Source organism: Electrona antarctica (assembly GCF_951216825.1).
Source record: "Electrona antarctica genome assembly, chromosome: 1".
Classification (NCBI taxonomy): Eukaryota; Metazoa; Chordata; class Actinopteri; order Myctophiformes; family Myctophidae; genus Electrona; species Electrona antarctica.
The window spans coordinates 34,023,944-34,050,925 of record NC_136806.1 but is presented as its reverse complement, the minus strand read 5'-3'; the positions used below and the strand labels follow the sequence as shown (position 1 = coordinate 34,050,925).

The following is a 26,982-nucleotide window of genomic DNA, read 5'->3' as shown; positions in this document are numbered from 1 at the left end:
ATGAATCTGAACATTGACGATGCGACAAACTCGTGGAAAAACGGCTCCTCGGAACTTGACTATGGAAAAGTGGGCATCACGTCGCCGCCGCCGCAGCCCGTTAACTTTTCCAGCAACTCCACCACGGGCAACCAAACGGACCTGGTCCTGGGCTCCGAAGTGGATCTCACCCGAGCCATCCCGCTCGCCCTGGTCCTGGGCGCCCTAGTCGTGTTCGCCATCGTGGGCAACATCCTCGTCATCCTGTCGGTCGTGTGCAACAAGCAGCTGCGCACCCCGACCAACTACTTCATCATCAACCTGGCCATCGCCGACCTGCTGCTGGGCACCTTGGTGCTCCCCGTGTCCGCCACGCTGGAGATACTGGACTACTGGGTGTTCGGCCGAGTCTTCTGTGACATATGGGCGGCGGTGGACGTGCTGTGCTGCACCGCGTCCATCATGAGCCTGTGCGTAATCTCCATCGATCGCTACATCGGCGTGAGCCACCCGCTCCAGTACCCGGGCATCGTGACGGAGCGCCGCGCGCTGCTCGCCATGCTGGGCGTGTGGGCGCTGTCCATGGTCGTGTCCGTGGGCCCGCTGTTCGGCTGGAAGCAGCCGCCGTCCGCGGACGACACGGAGTGCAACATCACCGAGGAGCCCTTCTACGCGCTCTTCTCCTCCGTCAGCTCCTTCTACATCCCGCTGTTCGTCATACTGGCCATGTACTGCCGCGTGTACATCGTGGCCAAGCGCACCACCAAGAACCTGGAGGCCGGCGTGTTGCAGGAGAGGATGAACTCCGGCGGCGAGTCGATGGCGCTCCGGATCCACAAGGGGTCCCACGCCGCCGAGCCGTCCGGGCCCGGTGGCAAGACCCGCGCCAGCCAGGCGCGAACTCCGCAAAGCTCCCTCGCCAGGAAACTGATGAAATTCTCCCAGGAGAAAAAAGCCGCAAAAACTTTGGGAGTTGTGGTCGGCATGTTTACGCTCTGCTGGCTGCCGTTCTTCCTCGCCTTACCCATAGGTAGGTTCAAACATGTTATCATGCAGTTGTCTACACACTTTATATTTAAAGGCTATTTAGACTAAATTGATATACCATTGAATGTCTACTTATTAATCCCTATATAGCCTAGAGATAGAGGCAAAGAGATGACCAAAATTGCAATCTACAATTAAAACAAATCTAATCAATATAAAACTGTGTTTAAACACCTGCCAAAAATATCTGCAATATATTCAATTAGTTAATGACTTGGGCAGGATGGATAATTATGTCGCATATAGGAAGCACTTGTTGGCTTCTGGCACACAGGCCTATTATAAATCAAATCTATAACTGGCACAGGGACAATCTCTTGCTCTGAGTTTTCATTTGTGCAAATACAGTTGGCAGACATGTACACCTGTGTCTAAAGTCTGCATAGTGTACCTGTATGCATATGGCAAAATTGGTGTGTGTGCAGCTCTAGCAGGCACTCAAATTTGTTTTTGATGAGCCAGACCAAATGGACCCTTATTAGATCTTTAACTCTTGAGAGCGTAACATGAAACCAAATAGACCCTTACATTATTGTTAAAAAATATGTATTAGCCTACTTAATATATAGCCTTATTAGCCTATACAATAAGTAGGCCTATACACAATTAGTTATTTTGATCGTTTGCCTGTTATCTCTCCTATGGTACCAACATCAACACAGCATGGAATTGTGGACACAATCATTATCCAACAAAATATTCTACGTTTTGTGTCTGAGAGGCAAAATCTCAAATGGTGGTCTGTGCCTCAAATGCTGAATATGGGCCTTGATATGAAAAGGGTTGAAAACCACTGGTTTAGACTTTAGAGTGACAATCTGGCTCTGAACTTGAGGCTAGTGTCACGGCTGTTTAGGGAACGACAGAGGGAGGTTAAACAATATACTGTGGTGAAATGCTCATGCTGTGGTTCATGTTGTGATGAAGGGGTTAGGGGGAAAAAAACTTGCAGTTTCATGTATTGACTTTGTTCAGATCAAAGAGTGTTGTTTGTCCCTCAAGGCCTCGTGTAGTAGGGGCTGCATGGGGAGTGAGACCACAGACCACAGACTGTGGTCTCTGGCAGCTCTGAGCGCTGATGGTGTGTGTGTGTGTGTGTGTGTGTGTGTGTGTGTGTGTGTGTGCGCGCGCGTGCGCGCGCGCGTGGCGTGGCGTGGCGTGCGAAAATGTGTGTGGGCCAGTGTGTGTGTTATTTTTTCCCAGATAATAAAATGGAGCCCAAATCCTTGTTTTCCAAGGGTCTCTGCTTAGGTGCAGGTACACTATGGAGTTATTAAGCCACATTAGTGCCTATAGGCCTACTGAGTAAAGGGAATTACGATAAGCTGTGAAAACAAGCCCTCCCTTGAGGCACTGTGACTAGCCCCTGCCTCCTGCAGTCCTCTTCCCTTCTGTCTAAAAGAAAGAAGAAGAAGGAAAATAAAAATCACACCCGTGTGAAGTTATCCTTTCATTGTTAATGGCAAATGAGACACGAGTTAGGACAAAGAGCTGTATATAGGAGGGGATAGCGCCCCTCAAAACAAGAATGACATCATAACTGCCAAGTGTAGTAAGCTCTTGTAGCGCCCCTATCCTACCCCGGTGACAGAACAAGAGGTGCTACACCAGTAGCGGTTACCTTTGAATAACTCACAAGAGTTAATATTGGGTTGAACAGCATTGACCGTATTGTATTGCCTGGCATACGTTCAAACTAGTAAAAAAAAGTACAAAATCTTTTGAAAATAGCCCATCTACAAGCTCGCATTGCGTCGCTAATTACATTTCAGTTTTTGGCAAAATGAACACTGCATTAGTCTTAATGATTAAGACTAAATCAGAATTTGCTGACAAAATCGCACGGCTGCGTTCAAGATTTCAGACATTTTGTTCAAAATGGAGCACTTCTGCAAACTTTGGAAGCCAATCTCAGCCAATCAGGAGGGAATCTGAAAAATCTGAAAGACCTGTTTTGTTTAATGACTATAGAGATAGGCTACTGTGTACCGATTTGCGTGATGTTTGGATAAAATCTGTAGGAGTACTGTAAAAACAAAAAACTCTTCCTCCTGGTGACACTAACAGGCCCATGTGAAACATGTGTGGCAGAGGTTCTGCTCTGGCATCCAGGGAGTGTGTGCACAGTTTCGCTGCAATCAAGCCAACGGTGCCAGAGATTATAGCTGTACACAAACAGAATGGCGGACACACTGACGGACAGACAGACACGGTGCAAAACATAGTCACGGAGACAATGATGTTAGACTAAAAGGGGAGTGCTGTAGAAACTATTAAAAAAGGAGGAGAAAAACGTCCGTATTTGGCAGCCACAAACAGAAAGGCCTTAAGGTTTGATTTACTGTAAAAGAACAGCCCGCCTTCAATTTTCTGGGAGTTTGTTCCAACTTATATGTACTGTAGTAGTGCCTAAAAACTGAAAGTTACTTATCCCTGTTTATTACGGACTGGATTCAGAAAGCTGACCTGAGAGATGGCCTGAAAAGGCTGTTGCATGGTGTGGCACAAGATCAAATGAAGTATGAAACTCTGCACTTTTAAACTCAAGGGAGGCTTATAAAGCTAACGCCAGGTATGAGAGGCCAACATTGATGTCCACACACTATGTATAAAAGCGCAAAATTGAAGTTGTTTCGGTTCTCACCCAAAACATTTTTTAAATACTTTTGCACATAAGTAATTATTTGCACTTCATAACTAAATAGATGTATGCCTCTCAAGATCCTAATCCTTTATCTGTCAGTATGCAAGCCTCTTCACAGTTTTTTTTGCACAAGATCAGAAATGCATTTTTCAATGCTTTATTATTTATTTATTTTATGTTTTTTGGACAGACAGTGATTCTGAATCTGGTAGGTTTCTTTACAACATTCATATAAATGGTAAATGGTGCATTTATATAGCACCTTTATCCAAGGCGATTTACAGAGATTGTGCATTACATTCACCCATTCACACACACATTCACACACCGATGCCGGAGGAAACCGGCAACCTGCACATCGGGAGCAATCAGGGGTTCAGAGTCTCAAGGACACTTCAACACTAACTCTGGGGGAGCCCGGGTTCGAACTGGTAACCTTGCGGTTCCCATCCGGTCACTCTACCCCTGAGCCAGCCACTGCCGCCCACATCATATCTCATGTGGTCAGCTCTCCTCGCTACTGGTGTGCGATACTGCCAGCATTGTTTTCCTGAATCTGGTAGTACCAAGACTAGATGTTGCAGAGAGAGAGATACAATACAACCCATCATTAATTTAACCATAGGTGATTCTGGTACAAGCGGAGCCACGATTAATGATGGTGATGCTGGATGCATGTGTCATATGCCACTGCTACCACCCTTGAGGCTATAGACAGCAGGCTATTAGACACTGCCTACTGTACCATGGAGCCTGCATGCTGCGTCCACACTGGCAAAAGATTCAAGATTCAAAGATACTTTGAAGCTAAAATAATAATAATAATAATAATAATAATTATTATTATTATTATTATTATTATTATTATTATTATTATTATTATTATTATTACCATTATTATTATTATTATTATTATTATTATTATGCTTTAAGCTCTGGAAATTCAGTCTGATAACTCATCCAGAACTTCACAAGGTGTTGTGAACCTTGCATATCTTCAAGTAAAAAAAAAAGAAAAGTAAAAAAAGAAAGAAAACCTGAAATACCGGTAGGACATCAACATCAATGGTCACAGTTTCTATTTTATTAGTTAAAGGGATTGCGACATAGAAAAAATGAATTGTAATTTTTCTAAAAAAAAATAGGTTTTCTGAGCTCAATTGCACCCCAAAATCTGAACTTTTAACATGGCGGGGGGGGGGGGGGGGGGGGGTGTTTCTGGCTCAAACAGGTGTTCTGAGACTTCCAAACCCCAGAGAAAGCTCCAGATAATACACAGATAATCCACTGAATGTTCAAAGTTCAGGTTTTTTGGATGTAATTGAGGTCATAAAACCTAAAATAAAAAATAAAAATAAATGAGAATTAAAACCTTTAAAAGAGAGAGAGAGAGAGAGAGAGAGAGAGAGAGAATGCTGATCATACTACAGTGTAAGCTCGTGTCCTTCCTTGTCTCAAGCCATGCAATAAGCTCCTGTGTGGCCCAGTGTCAAAACTTTAGAGCTGGATGGCTGAGAGATTCACTTTCTTTAACCTCCACCCACGGAATGGGATTTCCTGTCTCCAAATCATTATTACCCAGCTTCTCCCTTCTGTGCGGGTGATATTATGCGTGATTGTGTGGAAGACAAGCTGCCTCTGTCCACTGCCCTTCTCTGCAGTGGTGGAAAAAGTACTCAATTGTTTTACTTAATTATTTTTCTGTCAAGTCCGTATATATATATACGTACCCCCCAGCTAGGGGACGTTATTTGCTAAGTCGGTATATATACGGACCCCAATGTATACTCCGTGTATAGCCTATAATGATTGAGCCCCACAGCAGCGTTTAACATTGATCCGGTTGCTATGCAACACCTCCATCACCACCAGCTATGGGACGTAAAATCTGATGTCCGTTTACCTCGGCTATAAACAGGATTTTCAAACCTCCATCAGTCGGAATCTAGGAGACCTGTCCTTGGTGGATCTTCAACCATCCAAAGTTCGGATGTAATTTGTGACTTTGTACCGCGTCGCTCCCGACATGTAAACGTTTCTGGCGAGAGGCAAACATCAAAGTGTGTGTATTGAGTGTGTGTATGGGGGTGGTGGGGGGTGGAAACTCGGAACTCCCTCTCTTAAAGTGAACGCTAATGGTGGCAGAGGCTAACTACATTTATGCTAACAGCTAGCGGCAGAGAAAGAATTAACACATTGACTACATAACCCGCTAAACCCGCATTTTATTCCATTGTCTTTCCCTGTGTAATACGCAAAACCTGCTATTTTTTTATATGTTTAATTCGCCGTCTTTTAATAACTTAAAAGAAATACCGGCTTTGTCGCGGACCTGGTGACAAGGCAGATGCTTTATGATGTAACCGGAAATCAGCCTATCACTGGCTTGCAAGGGCTTCTGGGAAACTGAGTCCAATGCAAAGTGAACGAGGGTGCGAGCCTGCGAGGGACAATCTTGGCTAGCTAGCCTCTTTGATGTTGATCGCATTGAGACTGGAGAACAAACGATGGGACTATTTTAAGCCGGATAATCATCATAAGGAGGTAGAATTACGACGCATTGACTCCTCAAAGGTAACTGTATACATCGGCAGCGACCGTATCTTGTTAGTGAGTGGTGCAACCACTCCTATAGACAGCTATGTGTGTCCCTGGCTGGCTGTGTCCCTGTGTCCGAGCACAAAAATAGCGTTTGGTTGGTTTTCACCACCAAGTGTCACTGTTACGCAGCCTAACACACACACATGAAATGAAATGAAATGAAATCTATATTTACCCAGGGTATCTGGGCTAAGCTCAAGAACTTGTTTCCAGCCAGGCCCTGCTCATAGAACACATTTCATCGTAGTGGTTGATGCCTTGTTCAAGGGCATTTCAGCGGTGGTAATTTTAACGTGTCGGACGGCTGATTCGAACTGGGAACCTTCCGGTATCTAGACCGCGCCGCTATCCGTTCGGCCACCGCTGCCACACACATACATATTAACTGTATATATGATGATTTCGGGTGTGACAGTACAGTACAGTGACAGTACAGTACAGTAGCCTACAGTTGTGGGACCCCCTGGGGACCCCCACACAGTAACTCTGTAATTTCTCAACCATTATAGGACGCGGGGCGGCTCGCCGGAATCGGGCCGGCCCCCTGGGTGCATTCCTGTGGGCCTGGAACTTCCGGGGACCCCCACACGGAGTTGCACCACTCACTTCACACGGGTGTGATTTTATTAGACTATAATGCATGGAATGAGTTAATAAATCTACAAATTAACAAATGAATGTAGTGGAGTGAAAGTAAAATACTTGCCTATAGTGGAGTAGAAGTAAAAGTACTGAAAATGTTACATACTCAAGTAAAGTGCAAATAGCTCAACTTAAGTAAAAGTACTTTTGTTACTTTCCACCACTGCACTTCTCTGATTTATATATCATGTCAAAATAAGCGATTAGTTACTTTCTACCACTGCACGTGCACAAGCTGGCCTTAGCCAGCTCAGATCCCACCAGAGCCTCTATAAAGCAGAGCGTACATCATGTGAAACGGAGGTGCCAACCAAGCACAGCTGACTATAATTGCCGCATTTATATTATCTGTTGTTTTGTCATCTCGACTCGCTATGCCATGAGCTCGTTCAAAAGGTTCAGCTATATTTCCAACACAACAGTACCAACAAAATACAGTAGCTCCATGGCGGCAGCAGGACTCTCTCACATTTGTGATGACGGCTATGGCCGTTTTTAGCCCAACCCAAAGTGTTTATTGTGCAAAACTAATGCTTGGAATGGATTCGGAATCATGAAAACCCCCTAGTTTGACACATCACATGCTACAGTACTTAAAGCATGATGACATTTTGAAAATGTTTCCTTATATAGGTGGTTAAGGGTATGGTCACACATAACCCCCCTATTATGAAAATTGCCCAACATAATGCAAGTTCGCATCCGGCAGTTTCTAAATGCTGGTGACCCATACTCGACATTTCTAACGCAAGCACGCGCGCACACACACACACACACACACACACACACACACACACACACACACACACACACACATTTCATATCGCACTATACCTGTACATTTCATTAGCCCTGTCTATGGAACATTCATCTGAAATCCCAGTTGAAGAGAAGTTTGAATGTGGAAAATATGAAGCCTCCATGAGCCGATGAATAGGCTACTGTAGTTTTATGATTTATTTATTTATTTATTACACATTTCTATGAAACTTTGCAGTTTGGTATAGGGGCATGCCAAATACAGCTAAAACCAATCTTACCCCATCCCCCTATGTTGAGTCAAAACTCAGGAATCGAGCATTATCTCCAAGCATCTTCAAAAGGCTTATGGAGAAGCAATCAAGCCGAATTGAATGGTCACTTGTTCAGTAGGCCAGGGGTCGGCAACTGATTCTAGCCTCGGGCAAATTTCTTTCCAGAACTTTATTTGGGCGGCCGACTGCAGCACCGACCGAAGCTCGGCGGCGCGAAATATTTTGACCTTATTTTGAACGTCAATTTAGAGGAATATCTCAATTTAAATTCACATTAAAGACTGTTTTCACCCACATGCCAGCTGCTCTCCCTGTCAGAATCCTTGTGCTCTCCCTCTGCTGTAATCTGAATAGTGATTGGCATAGGGGTAATGTTGGTTGGCACACCACCACACACCCAGAGCGGCAGAGAATGGATCAGAAACAAGCTGCGCATATGTGGCATAATCAACTGTAGTAGTGTAGACAAGTTTTTTTAGACTGTCTTACAGAACTAGAGGCAAGTAAATTCACTCTATGGGAGCCAACCCAAGGCAAACCCAGGAGGGGAAAGAAGCGCACCACCTACGTAGAGGCACTGCAGCCCAACAGCTTAGCTAACAACACTCTAGTCTGGAGGTCAAGAACCTGATGATAGATAGGAAAGTGTGGAGGGCAGCGATCCAGGAGTCCGAGTTGGTGTTGGCTAGACCTCACTCTCGCAGTAAGTAACAAGTAGACCTATGCCTACATTTGTGATACAGATACTGAATCAAAATATAAGGTAATAAGTTAGTTAGTTAAAATTAGTTTTTTACACAATCATCAGAGTTTTAGCAGATGCATGTATCGGTCTTGGCTGAATGGAATATTAACAAGGCACTTATAACAGCAGCTCCTACTTTGCTCTCTTCTTTATCCACGTGCGGGGATACGCACGAGAGTTGCCATGGTTGCTTTAACCTTCTTATATTAATTTGCTTTGAGCTTTGCTAGTTTGCTTTCACCTTGTTGAGGTCAACACTCAACAGTACTGTTGTCGGAATCTGTGATCGTGATATAAAGTAGAATTGCACACCAGTGTTTTCATTCAAATCAGTGCAAGGTAAGACAGAGCTTGCCTTGCGCTGCTGATCTTAAACCAGCATCATCACACAAATAACGCAGCCATTCATGTCGCTGCAACACTAACCTGATCCTAGGTCAGCTTAAATTATCACACTTTAAACAGAACCTTTTTCCCCCGTTTTTTTCCTCCGCAGCACTGCGCAGCATAGCGCACATGCAGCGGACCGAGAGAAAGAGATCAACAGTCAGACTGACATACAATCACACACTGATTGAATATTTTATTAACATTAACACAGACCGTACACACACGTCACACACACAGTAGCCTACAGTAGTCTTCTCGGATCCACTCGGGCATTACACATAATGATTGACAGACCCAAGGTCCGCGGGGGATACGGCCGATTCCGACCCTGCCCGAGTGATTACGACGGCTCCGACCCGTGCGGGTCTCGGGTCCACTCGGGTATTTTTGGAGTCGGGGGACTACAAAGTCACATACATAAACATGATTCATAGTAGGATCGCTTTCAACGCGTTGCGGTGTGTTGTGTGAGTTTGGAGATTGAACACAGATGCGTTATTATTATGGCTCCCACCGCAGCTCCAGGCAAACCCTGCCATCGCTGCTCAGAAGCCCTGATGAGTCATGACACAGGAAAAGCCCTGTATTGACTGCGATAAAGCGAACGTCTGTAAATTGCTCCATTAGCTGCTTTTTTATTTTTTTGACATGGAGCACATGCGCATAATTATCACACAGGCCTGCGATATTCCCCTGCATTTCAGCAGGATTTACAGTACAGCAAGGGATTGCTAAAACACATAAAACGCCAAATAACTACAAATAAATTATTATAGGAATGCCTTATTCATCTCATTATACTTTATCTGTTATAAACAGGGCAGGTTCTGGTTTCAAGTTGGGCCCCGCCCCCTGTACATTTGCACTTGTCCCAGGCAGGTAAGGCGCCTAACACTAGTAACACATAGCCTACTTAAAGGACCATACAGTCAAGTGTTATATGATGCTACTGCATGAATGAGGGGGCCCCATTTAGAGAAATTGGAGTAGATAACATAATCCATGATATATGTTATCTACCCCAATTCATCTAAATGGGCCCCCTCATTGTTGTAATGCGTGGACATTAGAACATATTTCTGTATGTTGTTGTTTTGCACTTTCTTTTTGGATCCCTCCCTCTGGAAGCCTTATTTATTGACACAAGTGAATAAGCCTATTGTCTGAGAAAACGTGCAAAGCTAATAACAGTGACTGAGTATTTTGTGCGTGCGTGCATGCGTGCTAGTAGGCTACAACGTACACGTGTGTTGTGTTCAATCAATTATTAAATCAAAGCAAACGACATAAACAATATTAGTTTGCCTCTTCTACAAGTTAGTTACAAGGCTGCATTCTGTCGTGCGTGCCAAGCTGTCATTCTCTTGTATTATTTCCCACCACGGAGTAACCTCGCATCTCGGAGGACAGTCAAGACGGGCAGTGTCGGTAGGCCAATCAGAGGCAGGCAGGGCGTTACCATGCATGCCTATGCTCGGACGCAAATTAGATTCACGCGTTGACTCCCACTGTAACAATGGAATGCGGATGTGCTCATTCTATCTCAATGGGATAGTTCCAATGTTTGATACGGCGAGATCAAAGCGTGTCGCCACTCTCTTACTATTCCACTCGGGCTAACCCTAGCCAAAAACGAAACCTACGTGTTTTTGACCCCAGGGCTTAACTGGGGACAGGGAGGAACTCCTTATATGGTCAGCACACTCTATCGTAGGGAGGATTTTCAAAAACATATATTTATATTATTATTGTATTTGAATTAAGTGAAATCACTGAATATACCTTTAAGGTCACATTATGCATATTCTTTTACTGATTTTAGGGTTAATGTTAGTTTTAACATAGTTTTACTGATGTTAGTTAGGGTTATGTTTACTAGAATTAAGTATAGTTTCACTGAGGTTAGGTTACTAGGTTAGGGTCAGCTATTTAAAATGTTAATTTGTTAATTAGCATGGTCTTCTTTCTCTCAACTTCAGTCTATGTTCCTATAGCTTATTTATTTTGCATATTGTTCTTATTATCGCTTATTGCTTTCCTGCTTTGCCACCATTATCGCTGATTGCAACTATATTTGCTCTTGTTTTTGTGTACACTGAAGTGGCAAGAATGTTTTGAATGGCTGATTGTTTTCCCAAGTATCACATTATGTAAACATTACACTTAGATTAAATTAGGTCTAATGTTAGAAACAAGTCTAATGTAGCCATTTCCCAAAAATGTTTCACTTGGGGGCTTAGGTTTCCCCAGCAAATAAACGTTTCAGTCTCATTAAATTGCTTTAGTCAAAATAAACGTAATGGAACATCTTCGTTACTTTGATATCAGGAATTCAACAACATTCGCACATTCATCAGCCAAATTAGAATTGCAGGAATTCCTTATTATCAAATGAGTTAAATCACTATCTATTTGAATTAATGCATTCTAATAGATCCCTTGAGTTCACAGTCACACATCTCACTTGAATAAATCATTAGTCTTCAGGGGATAATTGCTTTATATCACAATTACCGCAGGCACTTTAACACCCAAAAGCACAGCTATGTTAATGACCCATGAAGAAGAGTTATCGACCCATGCAGGCAGCATGCACCCAATGTGACACAATATTCCAGCCCGTGCCTTTAAGTGTTATACAAAGCTTTGTGCGTGCGTGCGTGCGTGCACAATGTGCACGATGTGTTTGCATTTGCAAGTGCTGCATGCATTGCATGTGTATGCAGTGCTGCAAATGTGCAATATATCTATGCATAATGTTATTTGTGCGTTTATGCTAATTACTGTGTGTATGTGCTATATACATGTATATGCCTTTTCCCGTGTGTGTGTGTGTGTGTGTGTGTGTGTGTGTGTGTGTGTGTGTGTGTGTGTGTGTGTGTGTGTGTGTGTGTGTGTGTGTGTGTCTGCGCGTCCGTGCTTGCGTGTGCGTGTTCGCGTGTGTGCGTGTGCGTGTGTGTGAGACTGCTGGCCACTGTGCTCTCAGGGTAATTGAAATGGTGTTTGGGAAGGAAGAATAATGAGCGTGTTAAGTGTCAAAGCATTGGTGGAGAAAGGAGACAGCAGAGGCTGTGATGAAGAGTCCATAGGGCAACAGGCAGTGCCATAACGCTATCCCCCTTGAGACACCGAGCTCTAGAAATAGCCCCCGTGGTGCGGTTTCATTTGGAAGCAATCGGCCGGAGCAATAACACTTCATGTCTTATTATATTGAGAAACTTTAACCCATTTAGACCAGAGGACGCATCTGTGTTACCTTTATAGCTTTTAACCACCTTAACTATTATTTTAAACTTTAGCTGTTGCAAAAAGAGCAGATCTACAAGCTCATAGCGCAGCACCGAGTGCCGAGCTACGAGCTTGTAGATCTGCAAAAAAAAAAAAAGAAATCCTGAAAACTTTGAATATATATTCTTTCACAGTGAACGTTTTTTAACTCAAATCTTTGCTTCTGGGGGGTCCCTGGAACAACATATGTTCAGATGGGGGTCTCAGGCCAAATACATATTCTGTGGGTCCTTGACATGAAAAAAGTGCACCATGCAGTGCACCACTGATATGTTTTTCAGAAAACTGTCAAGATTTAGAAGACATTTTGTAGAATCAGTTCTCAGGTTTTAACGGATTAATCATATTTATGGAACATTTGATACGATAGGATGTGCGGGGGATCTTTTGGAGAGTGCGTGTTTACGTGGCTTAGCATCACTTGTTATCATCTTTGACAATAACAGGATGTCTTGCTGCAGTAACGTGTCCCATTGTTTCGCAGTGAGATGCGTGAGCTCTCAGGAAAAGGAGGTGCAAGCACTGCTCTTTGTAGACATGATAGAATGGCATGGTGTGGACAACGTCGCTATCCACATGTCATTGTCTGGTGGCTGGCTTCCGCGCAGGGTATAGATCGACTTCAGCATAAACACACTTAAAACATGACAAAGGGTCATGTTTAACGAAAACAAAACACTCAAAGATGCAGGCTCCTTTTGGGAGAACAAAAAAAAACATTGCATGGATGCACCTGGGACGTATCCTCAGTGATGTATCCCAAGGTCCTCGGGGTTTCGGGTCTCACAACATCATACCCCTCACTCGGGTGACCCAGCTGGGGTGATCAAGTCCCGACTTACGTCCCAGTAGCTACCCTTGATCAGTCCCATTAGGGAAAAACCAGGGACACACAATCCACTGCTCCAGAACTACTCTGCCGGTACTGGGTGGGCCTTCCGGTACTGGGCGGGTACTGGATGGGCCATCCGGCACATGGAGGGACTAGGCACTGTGGGTTGACTCCTGGCCGGGCACCCCCTACCCCTGTGTTAAATGATAAAATGATGCATTCATACTGCCAATTTATCCAAAATGCATTATACATTGTGCATTACATTCACACGTTCGCACGCCGACGGTTGAGGAAACCATGCATGGAACCCAACCAGCTCATTGGGATCAGGGTTTCTCACAGTAGGTGCCGTGACACAAGTCCAGGGGTGCCTCAGTCAGAATACTTTAATAATATTTGGAATTCATCATTGTTGATTCCGTCTACTAATACTACGACGAAAAAGGTTTGTCGACTACCTTTTTTAAGCTATGATGACTAAAACTAAGACTAAATATGTTGACAATTTCGTCAACAAATAAAAACTTGTACACGAGAAAATGTTACTGGAGAAGAGGTAATTTTATGCTTGGTTGCACCCAGGCTTTGCGCTCTGAAAATAGTCGATCTACAAGCACACAGAGCTTGTAGATCAGCTATTTTCGGCATGCAACCAAGGGTAAAACATAATACGATGCCATCAAGGCCCAGAAAACTGTCAGGTTTTGTAGAATCGTACTCAGGTCTAAATGAGTTAAACTGTACTTTTTCAGCCTAGAAGTACACAGTCTCTACACCAAAAATAGCACAAAAATACAAGCTCACAATGCATCACGTTGTGACGCGTTGTGAGCTTGTAGATTGGCTATATTTGGACGCCCCCCCCCCCCTCCCTCCAGAATAGGAATGTTGAGATTGAAGTGCATGGTTAAACGCCAAGTATAGAAGTTATTTTCAGTCTGTCCTAATGGAAACAGTTATTCTTTCCAGTTTTCCTTGTGTCATACTGTATCGTAGGGGGGAAGATTTACATATTTACCTACCGTTAATATGACAAAATGTGCTAGAAAGTAACAATTTAACCCAATCTTTGCTGGAACCTGGAATATCTCGGGCTTATTGCTTAAACGCTCCTTTGCCAGACCGGAGAAATCTTTGGTTTCTTTAATGTCTCTTAATCCAGAATTAATAGTATTTTATTTACTTACTTTTTTATTTTCAATTCCAATTTAGCAAAAATAGCTGATCTAAAGCTCAAAACGTGTCGCAGTGCAACACGTTTTGAGCGTGTAGATCGGCTATTTTTACTACGACAGTAATATGCAATGTGTCCTCCTGGAATGAGGGTGGAAATATAGTGGCCCTCTGGATCGTCAAAGTTGCCCACCACTGGTTTAGAGTAATCAGCCACTGGCCCAGCTTTTCACTTTAGTTCCATACCATGCACAGCTGAACTGCCCCTGACATAAGTCGTACAGCTCCTCGGGTGCCCTAATGCAGTGGTTCCCAAAGTGGGGTCCGGATCACCCCTAGGGGTCATTGAGGGAGTTCCAGGGGGTCCCCAGCTAAATAATAGTTAGGAACCAAATGGACCCTTATGGGTCTTATGGCTCTGAGAGTCCATTTGGTTCCATTTGTACACTCACAAGTAAATTAACTTTGATTTTACAATATACATTGGGGTCCCAGAGATAGAAATGCCATTAAATAGGGGGCCGTAGCCTAATTCAGGTCAAACTGGGGACCCTAGAGCCATAAATATCTTCTCTTATCCTTGGCATATATTGTCAAATGGGGGGGTCCACAGGCTAATGAGTATCATTTTGGGGTTCTTGACATGAAAAGGTTTGGGAACCACTTCCCTAATGGATAAAGTGTATCTTCGAATAGTAGTACATTCTGTACACATTCATCACAATGACAAGTAGGGCCTGTCCCACTCCCAAGCCAACGAGAGGCACCGTGAGAAGGCCAGTGAGTATAGGAATCTTCACAAGCTCTATTTTTCACTGGCACAGGACCGGCGTCACCATCCTCCTACCACAGGCACCACTGTTCTTGGGAGTGATCAAGGTTCAAGGTTGTCTTTATTTGCCTCCCTAAGGAGAAATTCAGTCACAGCTGCATACAAATAACATATTATACACATTCATAGAAGGAAAATAAAAACACCATCCCTTTCCCTCCAATTCCTATGATGGTTATACTGTAGGATAGCTATAATACAGTGCTTTTCAACCCTTTTCATATCAAGGCCCATTCAGCATTTGAGCCACGGACGGACCACCTTTTGATGTGATCACTCTCCGACCCAAAACTAAAGAATATTTTGTTCGGATAAGATTTTGTCCACAATTCCATGATAACAAGCAAACATTGATCAAAAATAAATCTACATTCTAATTGTGTAGACATCTTGTAAATTAAGTAATGCAGATGTTTAACAATAATTTAACTCTTGAGTACAGGTCCATTTGGTTGGTTGGGTGGTTTCATTATACGCTCTCAAGAGTTAAAGGGTCCATTTGGTTACCAACTCACTGGTGGTCCCCGGACCACTGGTTGAAAACCACTGTTATAATACAACCAGTAAGACGCCCTGAGGGCGAGAAGCAACCTCGCCCTTTTAGGGCGAGGTTGCCTGTTGACTGTTGAGAACACTAGTTTTAGCCGGCTGCCGGGCGCGGCATGCGTTAATGAATGGAAGGATGGGTGGGGAAGGATCAATATATGGAATGTCAGAACAGGTCAGCTCCATATGGAGATCTAAGGGTTTGAGGTTTGAGGTCAGATGTAGAGTTGCTGGCCGGCTCCCATGGCATGTGTCACGTGGCATAAATAAATAAAGTCGGGCAATTACAATTACTAAACTCTTTTAAAGTTTTGATAACCCAAACAAACAAATGAAAAGGCTACTTATTCTGTCTAAGCAAAACAGATGGTACACCTCTTACCCAGTGTACTAACAAGCTATGAACCCATGCGTGTTGGTACCCACAAAGGATAAAAAAGGACAGACAACCCAGACTGAGTTTGGCAGCGATCAAACTACGACAAATATAACAATATGTCAAACAGCAATGTGTGAGGTCAAATGCCAGATGCAACAGAAAAACAGGTGCATCTTAAAATGTGGTGCGGGAGCCAGGTGATTGGTGTACTAGGAGGGGAGGAGCTGATAGTCCGGCGAAGATTGAAGGATGGACGGGGCCAGTCACACAAAAACACGTGCATTTCTTGAAAGGCATTCTCCGGCGAAGCCTGCTCACAGCATTCTCATCTTGTCTGTCAGCTACTACTACCCACAGTAAGCCACCAATGTGAGCATGCACTGATATACCGTTGGGACGTTCGGGACGTCGCCACCCTGCGAGACAGGGTGGCGACATACAGTATGCACCAATCATGGGGCCTTTCGGCAACAACATTGGCATTTTTCACCCGAATGCCTACAGCTGCAGCTTACTTGGAATGCACAGTGGTAGAGTAGCATGTTTATATTACAACTAGAGGCTTGAACCTCTGATGGCATAATGAGAGGAAACGTGTGTGTGTGTGTGTGTGTGTGTGTGTGTGTGTGTGTGTGTGTGTGTGTGTGTGTGTGTGTGTGTGTGTGTGTGTGTGTGTGTGTGTGTGTGTGTGTGTGTGTGTGTGTGTGTGTACACGTTTTTTTCTGATGTGACGCTAGAGTAATAGCTCTCTGCATGCAAGTGTGTTGGCCTTGTGTCTGACACATGAATGGGTTTCCTCTTTAGGGGCTGGTATTTTCACATGCTATTTCCACTCGTAGACAGCCACTTAAATGAGATTACATAACCACAAGAGTTACGTCTGTGAATGGGATTGCGTGGGGTGGCATTACTGGCATTAACGCTGAGTTAATGATAATTAGGAACCAAATGGACCCTTATGGGTCTGTAACTCAGAGAGTGTACAAATGAAACCAAATGGCATTTGGTTCCATTTGTACACTCTCAGAGTTAAATTAACTTTGATTTTACAATATAAATTGGGGTCCCAGAGATAGAAATGCCATTAAATGGGGGACCGTAGCCTAATTCAGGTCAAACCGGGGGCCCTTGAAATGAAAATGGTTGAAAATCACTGCTAGAGCCGTAAAATCTTCTCTTATGGCAAGTTATGGGGGTCCTTGGCATATCTTTTAAAATGGGGGTTATCGGTATCGGCGAGTATCATTTCGGGGGTCCTTGACATGAAAAGGTTTGGTAACCCCTGGTTTAGCAGACCCCCTGTTCCCCACTGAGGATATTATGTCAATGGACAAGAAGCTGGACTAAAGGAATATTATCTTAGCTGTTGTTGTTTCTTTTGTTTGTTTTTTAGAATTTCTAATCAGTTAGCTAGACACAGGGCTAGACAATCACACACACACTTGAGAGCTTCAGGCCAGGGACATAAACATACAAACCAGCATAACAAAACCAAACTGAAATGGATGCAAAAAAAAAGAAAAGAAAAAGACCCCCCCAAGACCTCAAATGCTCACCCTTGCTGAGGGTGAGCATTGAGATGAGATGTATATACCCCATTTCCCAGTAAACCACTTTGACCAGACTTGAATGTTCAATAAAAATAGTAAGTCACCTCATAATTAAAATTGTTCTATATAACACAGGTGAGCGGACAAAACAACAGTTACACCGCCCAGCAACAGTTACATTTTCTGTGCTAAATTTATGTTGTGCTGCTAAAATGACATCAGACCACAAAAGCTGTGTTCCCAATCAGTGGCCAGAAACAACCAACTGCAACAACAGTCAGTTGATAGATGATGACATTTTATAGTGTGCAAATCTCAACTAATCTGAGGGCACAATGACAGGACAAATGAGAGCAAACAATATCTCAAAATTATGAATGTATCATATGTACCTGCCTTAACCCTTAACACGATATATGCCAGACCCGTGATTTCTCTGGATTATCATTACTAAATGGACCGATCGCTGTCTGTCTGTCTGTCTGTCTGTCTGTCTGTCTGTCCACTTCCGGGTCACCAGTGAAAGGGTCACCAGTGAAATGCATGTTGGGATGGACACAGATTAATACTGGGACACACTTTTCCGCGTAACACAGGGAAAACAACTCTGACCCTGATACTACTAGCTACTCTTGCGTCAGTCGACAGAACTTCTTCTTTGGGCAAGCATCGCGGCCAACGCGGGGTTGCGTGGCACAGGCACCTGAAAGCCAGCTCTGACAGTTGGACGGGGGCATGTTAACGTGAACACACGCGCTTTTCCGCATAACAGACGCACACGGGGAAAACAACTCGGACCCTGATACTACTAGCTACTCTTGCGTCAGTCGACAGAACTTCTTCTTTGGGGAAGCATCGCGGCCAACGTGTGGCACAGGCACCTGAAAGCCAGCTCTGACAGTTGGATGTGTTAACGTGAACACACGTGCTGTTTCATAGCGGATTGTAACTGTTGCCAAGGCAATTCCCCGTCCGGTTGGACTTAAACCCTGTTGTTGTTAGACCATCTGTAAACAGTTCCCCCCCTATCAGTAATGTGATCTATTACATTTCATTACCCATACTGAACATCATTTGCTGTTCATATATTCAGAACGGGTAAGGACTAGTTCTATAAATCCTCCTTTGCCAAAACGAGAAATCTCTGGTTTGTTTAATGTGATTTAATCCAGAATTAATGTTAGTCTGTTAGTATGTTTTTAGCATCCATCTCTAGCCTCCGGTGGCACCCATGGTGTGACGTCATCAAATAGCCAAAGTCTCCACATGCAAGCACGCAATCTAAAGTATTTATATGGCTCGGATTGAGCTAATGGACAATGTTTAGAGCTTAATAAAACTCTAATCCGACCTCGCGAATACAAAACCATTGTTTACACTGAGAGAAGATGTCCCACACAATCACTTCCAGTTCAACGAACAAGTTCACAGCTGTCAAAACATTGTAGTTTTCTGTAGTTTAGCCACCAGATGGCAATATGTAATCGGTTAAAGGAATAGTTCACCCAAACTTTAGTTCTACCAACCCAGCGTTGTCTTTGACTCGCGCAGTTTTAGTTTGTGCCAAAGTCCGTTGAGAAACATTCCAAAATGTCACCAAAGAAGAAGTAACACATTCGGTTTAGCTTCCAGGTTTTTTAAAACTTTATTGTCTTCTTCTTTGGTGATATTTTGGAAGGTTTCTCAGCAGACTTCGGTAGAACAGAATCTAATTCATAATATGAGGTGTTTTGGACTTCATGGATGTATTTTCTTTTTATAATTTTGCTGTTGTTAATCGTGGTCTCGGATTCATTCCATTCCAGTTTTTTCTTCATTTTTGGATCCTTTATCCAATGTGCATTACAATGTGCATAACATTCACCCTTCACGTTAGCCAATTACGGAGGCAACCATGCAAGGCACCTGAGCACCTGCTCATCGGGAGACGTTAGAGGTTCAGTGTCTCGCAAGGACACTTGCAAGCCAGGAGGAGCTGGGAATTGACCCATTAACCCATTAAGACTGCATCTGTGCCACTTTCGCTTTTAAAGTTTTAACCACATTAACCATTATTTTAAACTCTCATCATAGTGCAGCACCAAGTCCCGCGCTGCAAGCTTGCAGATGTGCTATTTTTGAAAAATTGTGAAAACCTGTGCAAATCTTTGAATATATATTCTTTCACACGTACAAACGTTTTTAACTCAAATCTTTGTTTCTGGGGGGTCCTTGGAACAAAATATTTTCAGATGGGGGTCCGCGGCCAAATTCAGATAATTCTCGGGGTCCTTGCCATGAAAAGGTTTGAGAACCACTGACATAGAAACATACGTTTTTTTCAGAAAACTGTCAGGATTTAAAAGACAAGATTATTCTGTCTGTCTGTCTGTCTGTCTGTCTGTCTGTCTGTGAGCAGCTAATCTTGGACAGACCGGAGTGAAACTTTGGATACACCTCGGTGCTTAATTGTGTGTGTGCAGTTAAAGCACCATTCTGTCTTGTGTGTGATATGTGCAGTTAAAGCGCCATTCTGTTGCAGGTAGTTACGAGTAGTTGCATGTTGCAAGGAGTTGCATGGTGTGGTTTGGGGGGTGCATAGTGCATACGTTGGATAGACATACTTAGGCTTCGTACACACCTTTCGGACACACAGATCTGTCCGACCGACCACTGATTACATTTTTATGATTTGATGCCTCCATGTCCCACAATGCTTTGCGCGATTTGGGCGGTGCTACGACACGCGGAAATAGATGCACATATGTTCAGTGTAGTTTTCTTGACTGCAGCAGCAGCTAGCAGTAGTTTGTCGAGGCCGTTTTTCACACTCAAAGTTCACTTAGAAGGTCCGGACCAAGGACCAAATATTTGCATTTTGATTTTGGTCCGTTTGGTGTTCACACTGGACTTTGTAAAGCGTACCAAATATGTAAACAAATGACACGTGGACATGTTAAACGAACCAAATAGTGAAAAAAAGAAAAGAGGTCATTTTGCTACGGAGGGAAAAATAACATGAGGGGGTGCGGGAAATCACTGTACAATTTTTGGGCGCAAACTTCAGTCACACAGAGAGAAGAGAACAGCAACATGAATCATGATTGCAGCAACAACTTGAAATTGCATGAATTCTTAATAAGTATTTTATTAGCCAAATAAGACAACAGATGAACAGAGGAGCAGGTGTTTGAACAATAATGTGCTTGCTGCTGGTGCATACAATTCACCGGAGACGTATAGCCTACAACAAAATATCCCCGAATCCCGATAAAAAGGACTTTTCTTCCATGTGTGCACCTTAACCTGATTCGATATAGGCCTATGTTATTTCTGCGCATCAAATCGACGGGCATTTCCATGTCATCTTATGGTTTAAACTTGAAGCCGTGCTGGTCAGTTAAGCTTCAAGTCAGAACAGCTCCGCTGCAGTTGAGTTGACCTATATCACGTCTTTTGCTATAGTGATGTAATCAATTAATCATTTAGGACCACCTGTGTAGCTTATTTAACATTTGCTCCATTGGCTCTTTATGCGTGCGGCCTTGCGCTAGAGCGAGACAGGATGATTTTAAATATTTCTCTGTCTGCGTCTCTCCCATAGAGCTATAAAATATATCGGGTCTCTCCCCCCACATGTGCGCGCGTGCTTAAAATAAACAGATCTACAAGCTTACATCGTGTACCAGACTGTAAGTACCATTCGTGTCGATAACTTGTACATCTGTTATATTTGCGCATGTGAACCTCGTACGCTGCCATTACATTTCTACTCTAGGCTACTCATAGACATATATGCGTCTACTATTAAAATCAATAGTGATCCCCGTAAAAAAGACATGCTTTTAGAACTAATTATTAATGCAGCCTCACAACTGCCGAGGCCCGACGGCTATTTTGGCTATCGTCCTGTATTTCTGTATATAGAATAGAACCAGTACCAGACTGGACTCACTAACTGGAGACAGCCGTGCGCAACTTGGACTCTCCAAGTTACGCACGGCCGTAGCCAAAAGAAGACATACAAACAAGCGATATAATAGTCTGTGTCACGTAACTCAGAAGACTACAGCCTAAACCCCACCCAGTGCTGTCAAGAACGGAAGTTCTCTCCTATTAGTTGGCGGTTAAAAACCACCCTTCTGTCCGATCTGAAGTCCCACCCTGTTCGTTGGCTGTTTTGACTACAAGGTGTCCGATGTGTTTGTTGTGCCCTCCGCCCCCACATTGGACAGGTTTGTCCGATCAAACGACGTGACTCCCATTGAAAATGAATTGGAGCAGCAATCAAATAGCAATCAGGCATCGCACACGGACCAAACATTTGTTCTTTAGGTGTGTACGCAGCCTAACAGTTCGACAGGTATTAGTTCGACAACACCGTCTCTCCCGACATGAGCGTTCTGTTACAACTAACCCGTGGCCGGGTTAACCTAATCTATGACAGACCCGCGATCTCTCGGGATTCGTGCTTGCAACCTCCTTTGCCAACAGGATATATCTCAGGTTTGTTTAATGTAATTTAATCCAGAATTAATATTATTTTATTGACCGTTTTTAGCATCCATCGTTAGCCTCCGGTGGCTCCCATGGTGTGTAGTCAAAATCTCGTGCACAAGAATGCACGCAATCTAAAGTATTTTAGGTATCATGTTTAGAGCTTAATAATAAAACGTTAATTTGAGGTTGCGCTATGCATAATAATAGTTCAAGCGGCAGATCATGGGCCTGGCACGACAATGGAGGGCAATCACTTCCGTTCAGTTCTGTGTCAATGAGAGACTATGTAAACAGAAAATCTTAAAGTAGCATACATGTGCAGGTAATGGAAGAATATTATTTAATATTTCACCAAAACTATACTTAATTTTAGTTAATGAAGTAACTCACTAATCTACTATTCTTTAATCTTTACTGTGTAAGACAATATTGTTAAAATATAAAACAATTAGATAAGCCTACATTACACAGTAATTCCCTTTCCCATTCCATGTCATCTCCCTTTCCTTTCCTTTGCTGCAGCTGCAGAGTTATTGCTGTTTTATTGAATATGTGGAAGTCATTGTATGAGTTTATTATCGACTCTTGCTCAATGGAAGGGAAAAGGAAGTTTGCTGAATCTGCAGATTGTTTGTCCAAGAATCCATAGTAGTTCACTTCAATTGTTTGCTTCCGTTTTATTACAGTATATCCACCATTGTGTATGCCTGGCTGCCCCTGAGATTTCTGTCACTGAACATTTCAATAAATAGATTTTGAAAAGAAAGATAGTTGCCGGTTAACCACTTAAGCCCAATTTATACTTTGTATGACTGTGTCACGTGAAAATAGCCAATATAGTGGATGTAATAGCTCACTTGTGTTGCAATTAGACCAGCTGTGAGCTCTATGAACTGCGTTTACACCATTTTTACATTTTTGTTTTCGTTTTTTTTAATGCTCCTATGCTCCTATTTGAATTTGAAAGTGGTTAACTTTCATTATTTTGTCCTCAAAGTATTTCTAGACAGATGTTGCTTTGCTGATCATGAAGGAGCTATGGAGGGTAGTCTCCATGGCTACATGTCATGTGTGTTTTCCACGTGAATGCCGGTGATCATGAAGGGCTTTCATCTACCGTAATGCTTCATTAGTTCAGGTAGGAGAAGTGTGGCTGCACAGAAGCACTAGGGATATGCTCAACATGTGTGAGTGAATGCACTCACGAGTCACGCATGCATGCACACACACACACACACACACACACACACACACACACACACACACACACACACACACACACACACACACACACACACACACACAGGACAGACGCTCACTTCCTGGCTTTCACAACACCCTGTTTTCATTCCAGACGCATATCTTCTTCTCTCCACTCATTAGCTGTGAGGTTCCCTCTCACTTGACAGGCTTGACCTGCGGGCTTCTTGGTGGGAGACGAACGCACTGGTTTAATCTATAAGAATGTTTTTAATTATATAAATAAATAAAACAACATCTGGCAGCCCCCGTCACCGGCGAGTATAGGCAGTGGTGGAAAAAGTACTCAGTTGTTTTACTTCAGTAAAAGAATCAATACTGCTATATAGAAATACTCTGTTACAAGTAAAAGTCTGGAATTTAAATGTACTTGAGTAAAAGTACAAAGGTATTGGCATCAAAATGTACTTAAAGTACCAAAAGTAGAAAGTACTCACTATGCAGAATGTGGTATTAGAGAGATGACTTCCGCACACCCGGTTTAATTTTACAGCAGGTGCGTATAGGTCCTGGCAGAGCAGAACACGTTTGGAGAAGGAGGAGAGACCTGCACACCGCCACTTGCTGGTTCAAGAGTTTTATTTTTAAATAAGAGTCAATAATTGAGCTGTATTTTGCGTGTCTTAAGTACCAGGTCTTATTACTTAACTTAAGACCTGGAGGCGTGATCAATGCCATTTGGCTATTCTGAGTGGCCAAAGAGCATTGACCACGCCTCCAGGTCTTAAGTTAAGTAATAAGACCTGGTACTTAAGACACGCAAAATACAGCCCATGCATGGTCTCTCCTCCTTCTCCAAAAGTTTTCAAATGTATTCAAAATCGCCGATCTACAACATCACCATGCGTCTCAATGCGACACATTGTGATCTTGTAGATCGGCTATTTTCAAATGGCCGAAATGTATATAGGGCTGAAGTGGTTAATATAGGTTTTGTAATAATAATCATCACATTGTGGACTGAATCAGCTATTGTCACTGAAAGCTATTTTAATTGAATGTTTGCCTATTTTCATTGAACGCTCGCCTTTTACGATATCCCTAATGACGTTGGGATTCATGTGGTTAGTGGCCCAGTGTGGGCTTGTCCTGAACATATAAATTAGGGTTATGTGTTCGTTCTTAGGGAATTCATTTAGCTAATAGTTATTTAACTACTTTATTAACTTCCTTCTTATAAAAAAACCCCAAAACAAATCTAACCAAAGCTTATATAAACAAAGCTATTACAGGCAACATGTTTCTGTCCTATCACCCCCCCCCCCCCCCCCACCCACACACACACACACACACACACACACACACACACACACACACACACACACAGTGTATATCTATTCTAGATAAGCATAGACATGGTAACGCCCCGCCTGCCTCTGATTGGCCTACCGACACTGCCCGTCTAGCCCCCATGGTCACACCAAACTGTCCTCCGAAATGCGAGGTTACTCCATGGGGAAACAATACAGTAAGTATAAGATAATGGAAGAGGCAAACTAATATTGTTTATGCCATTTGCTTTGATTGAATGATTGATTTAACACGTACGTTGTGCTTTCATTTGGGTGTGTGTTCTAATTAAAATGTTAGTGTTGATTATCGTGTATTAATCTAATTATAGTACACTAATACTATTATACTAAAAAAGATCAAGATCGAGGGAAAAGAGACCTTTTTACAGTACAATAATGTTTCAAGTTTACACATGTATGTAAATAAACAGCATAAAGACTGTTAGTTTGCCTCTTCTGCAAAAATAAAAGTTACTGTTGCGTGTGCCAAGCTGTCATTCTCTTGTATTATATCGTACTTGTATTATTTCTTGCACCAAGGAGTAACCTCGCATCACATTACCTCGGAGGAAACTCTGGTAAAGGCCGGCAGTCGGTCTATGTATATGGTGTCGGTAGGCCAATCAGAGGCAGGCGGGGCGTTACCATGTCTATGCTCGGACGTAGAATAGATATACACCCCCCCCACACACACACACACACACACAAACACAAATACACGCACGCACGCACGCACACACACACTGACACATGTGCAACAACATCTGTAACAGCACAACCTGATAAATGACACTGAAACTGAACATATCTCTTCCAATTCAATGGCACAAGTTAATGAACCAACTTAAGTAACCAGACTTAGTTATATTGTAAAATACTGCCATCTACTGGGCAAAATGTATCCTGCTGCAGTGCTGACGTGTTGATTTTGTCAGCAAATTTTGATTTTAGTTTTAGTCATATAGTCTCTTGAATAGTTTTCATTTAGTTTTAGTCACATTTTAGTCACCTGGAATGTTTGTCTAGTTTTAGTCGACTAAATATAAGATTTTAGTCAATGCTGATGCTATCGTAATGGCAGATTTTACACTTGCTGAAAATAGGCGATCTAGTGAGCTTGTAGGCTAGATCGCCTATTTTCAGCATGTAACCTGAATTTGTCGACGAAATTGTCAATATATTTAATGTTAGTTTTAGTCACCATAGCTTAGTTTTCATTTAGTTTCCATTTAGTTTTCGTCAGTGAAAAAAGGTATAGTCAACGAACATTTCTCGTCATAGTATTAGTCGACAAAATCAACACTGCTTAGACAGAACAATATACGTCACAGAAATGCTCAACTCGAAAGTTAATAGTAGAAGCCAACCATCCATGCCTGACCCGTGGCTCAGCGGTCCAGGCCTGGCAGTGTGCCGCGGGTTCGACTGCCGATCCTGACTGCCTTTATTGCATGTCACCCCCCCCCCCCCCATCTCTCTCCTCATTTCTTGTCAGCCTACTGTCTGTCCCTCTATAAAAAATATAATATAAAGGCGAAAGACAAAAAATAATTAAAAAAAGAAGCCAACCATCCACATTGACCAAATTTGTGTTCCCTCTCTCTCTTTCCAGGGTCTTTCAACAAGAACCTGCGTCCCCCGGAGTCCCTCTTCAAGGTGATCTTCTGGCTGGGTTACTTCAACAGCTGCATGAACCCAATCATCTATCCCTTATACAGCCGCGAGTTCAAGATGGCCTTCATCCGCATCCTCCGGTGCCAGTGGGGACGGAAGCGCCCCAAGTTTCGGGCGTACAACTACCGCTCCACCAACTTCAACTCCTCCGTGAACTCCCGCAGACTCTCGGCCGAGCACAACAACTCCAGTTGCCTGAACGGCAGCCAGCGCACGCTGCCCTCCTCGGCCAGCCCCAGCCCGCGCTACCTGAACAAGGGCCTCTCTCCGTGCCACACCGCCACCACCCCAACTCCGGCCACCCCCAGCCTCTTGCCCGGCAGCCCCACAGACAGTCGGCCGAGAGCTCCGAGAGCGGAGCCGAGTGGGGCCTCTGTGGGGGTCGGCCCCTCCAAGGAATCTACTGACGATGTGTTTTGTTTCCGGCTTCAAACCGGAGGAAGGGAAGTCTCGGACAAAGTCATTTCCATTCCAGAGGACCAGGTGTAACTATCTGTATCATATTTGGCTTAGGCTAATAATGGGGGACTTGAATCACCAGCAGAGTGCTATTCCACGCAGTGCCATCCTCCGTGTTACTGAAACTCCTAGA

The 26,982-nt window shown here is 43.4% G+C and overlaps 1 protein-coding gene across 1 annotated transcript; it reads left to right on the top strand.

Annotated features, from left to right (window-relative positions):
• LOC306922813 (alpha-1A adrenergic receptor-like) lies at nucleotides 1-26,982 on the top strand (the record flags this gene model as incomplete). Its single annotated transcript, XM_079500656.1, has 2 exons — nucleotides 1-1,009; nucleotides 26,329-26,982. The coding sequence occupies 2 exons, from the start codon at nucleotides 1-3 to the stop codon at nucleotides 26,877-26,879; spliced, it is 1,560 nt and encodes a 519-aa protein (XP_079356782.1). The 3' UTR covers nucleotides 26,880-26,982.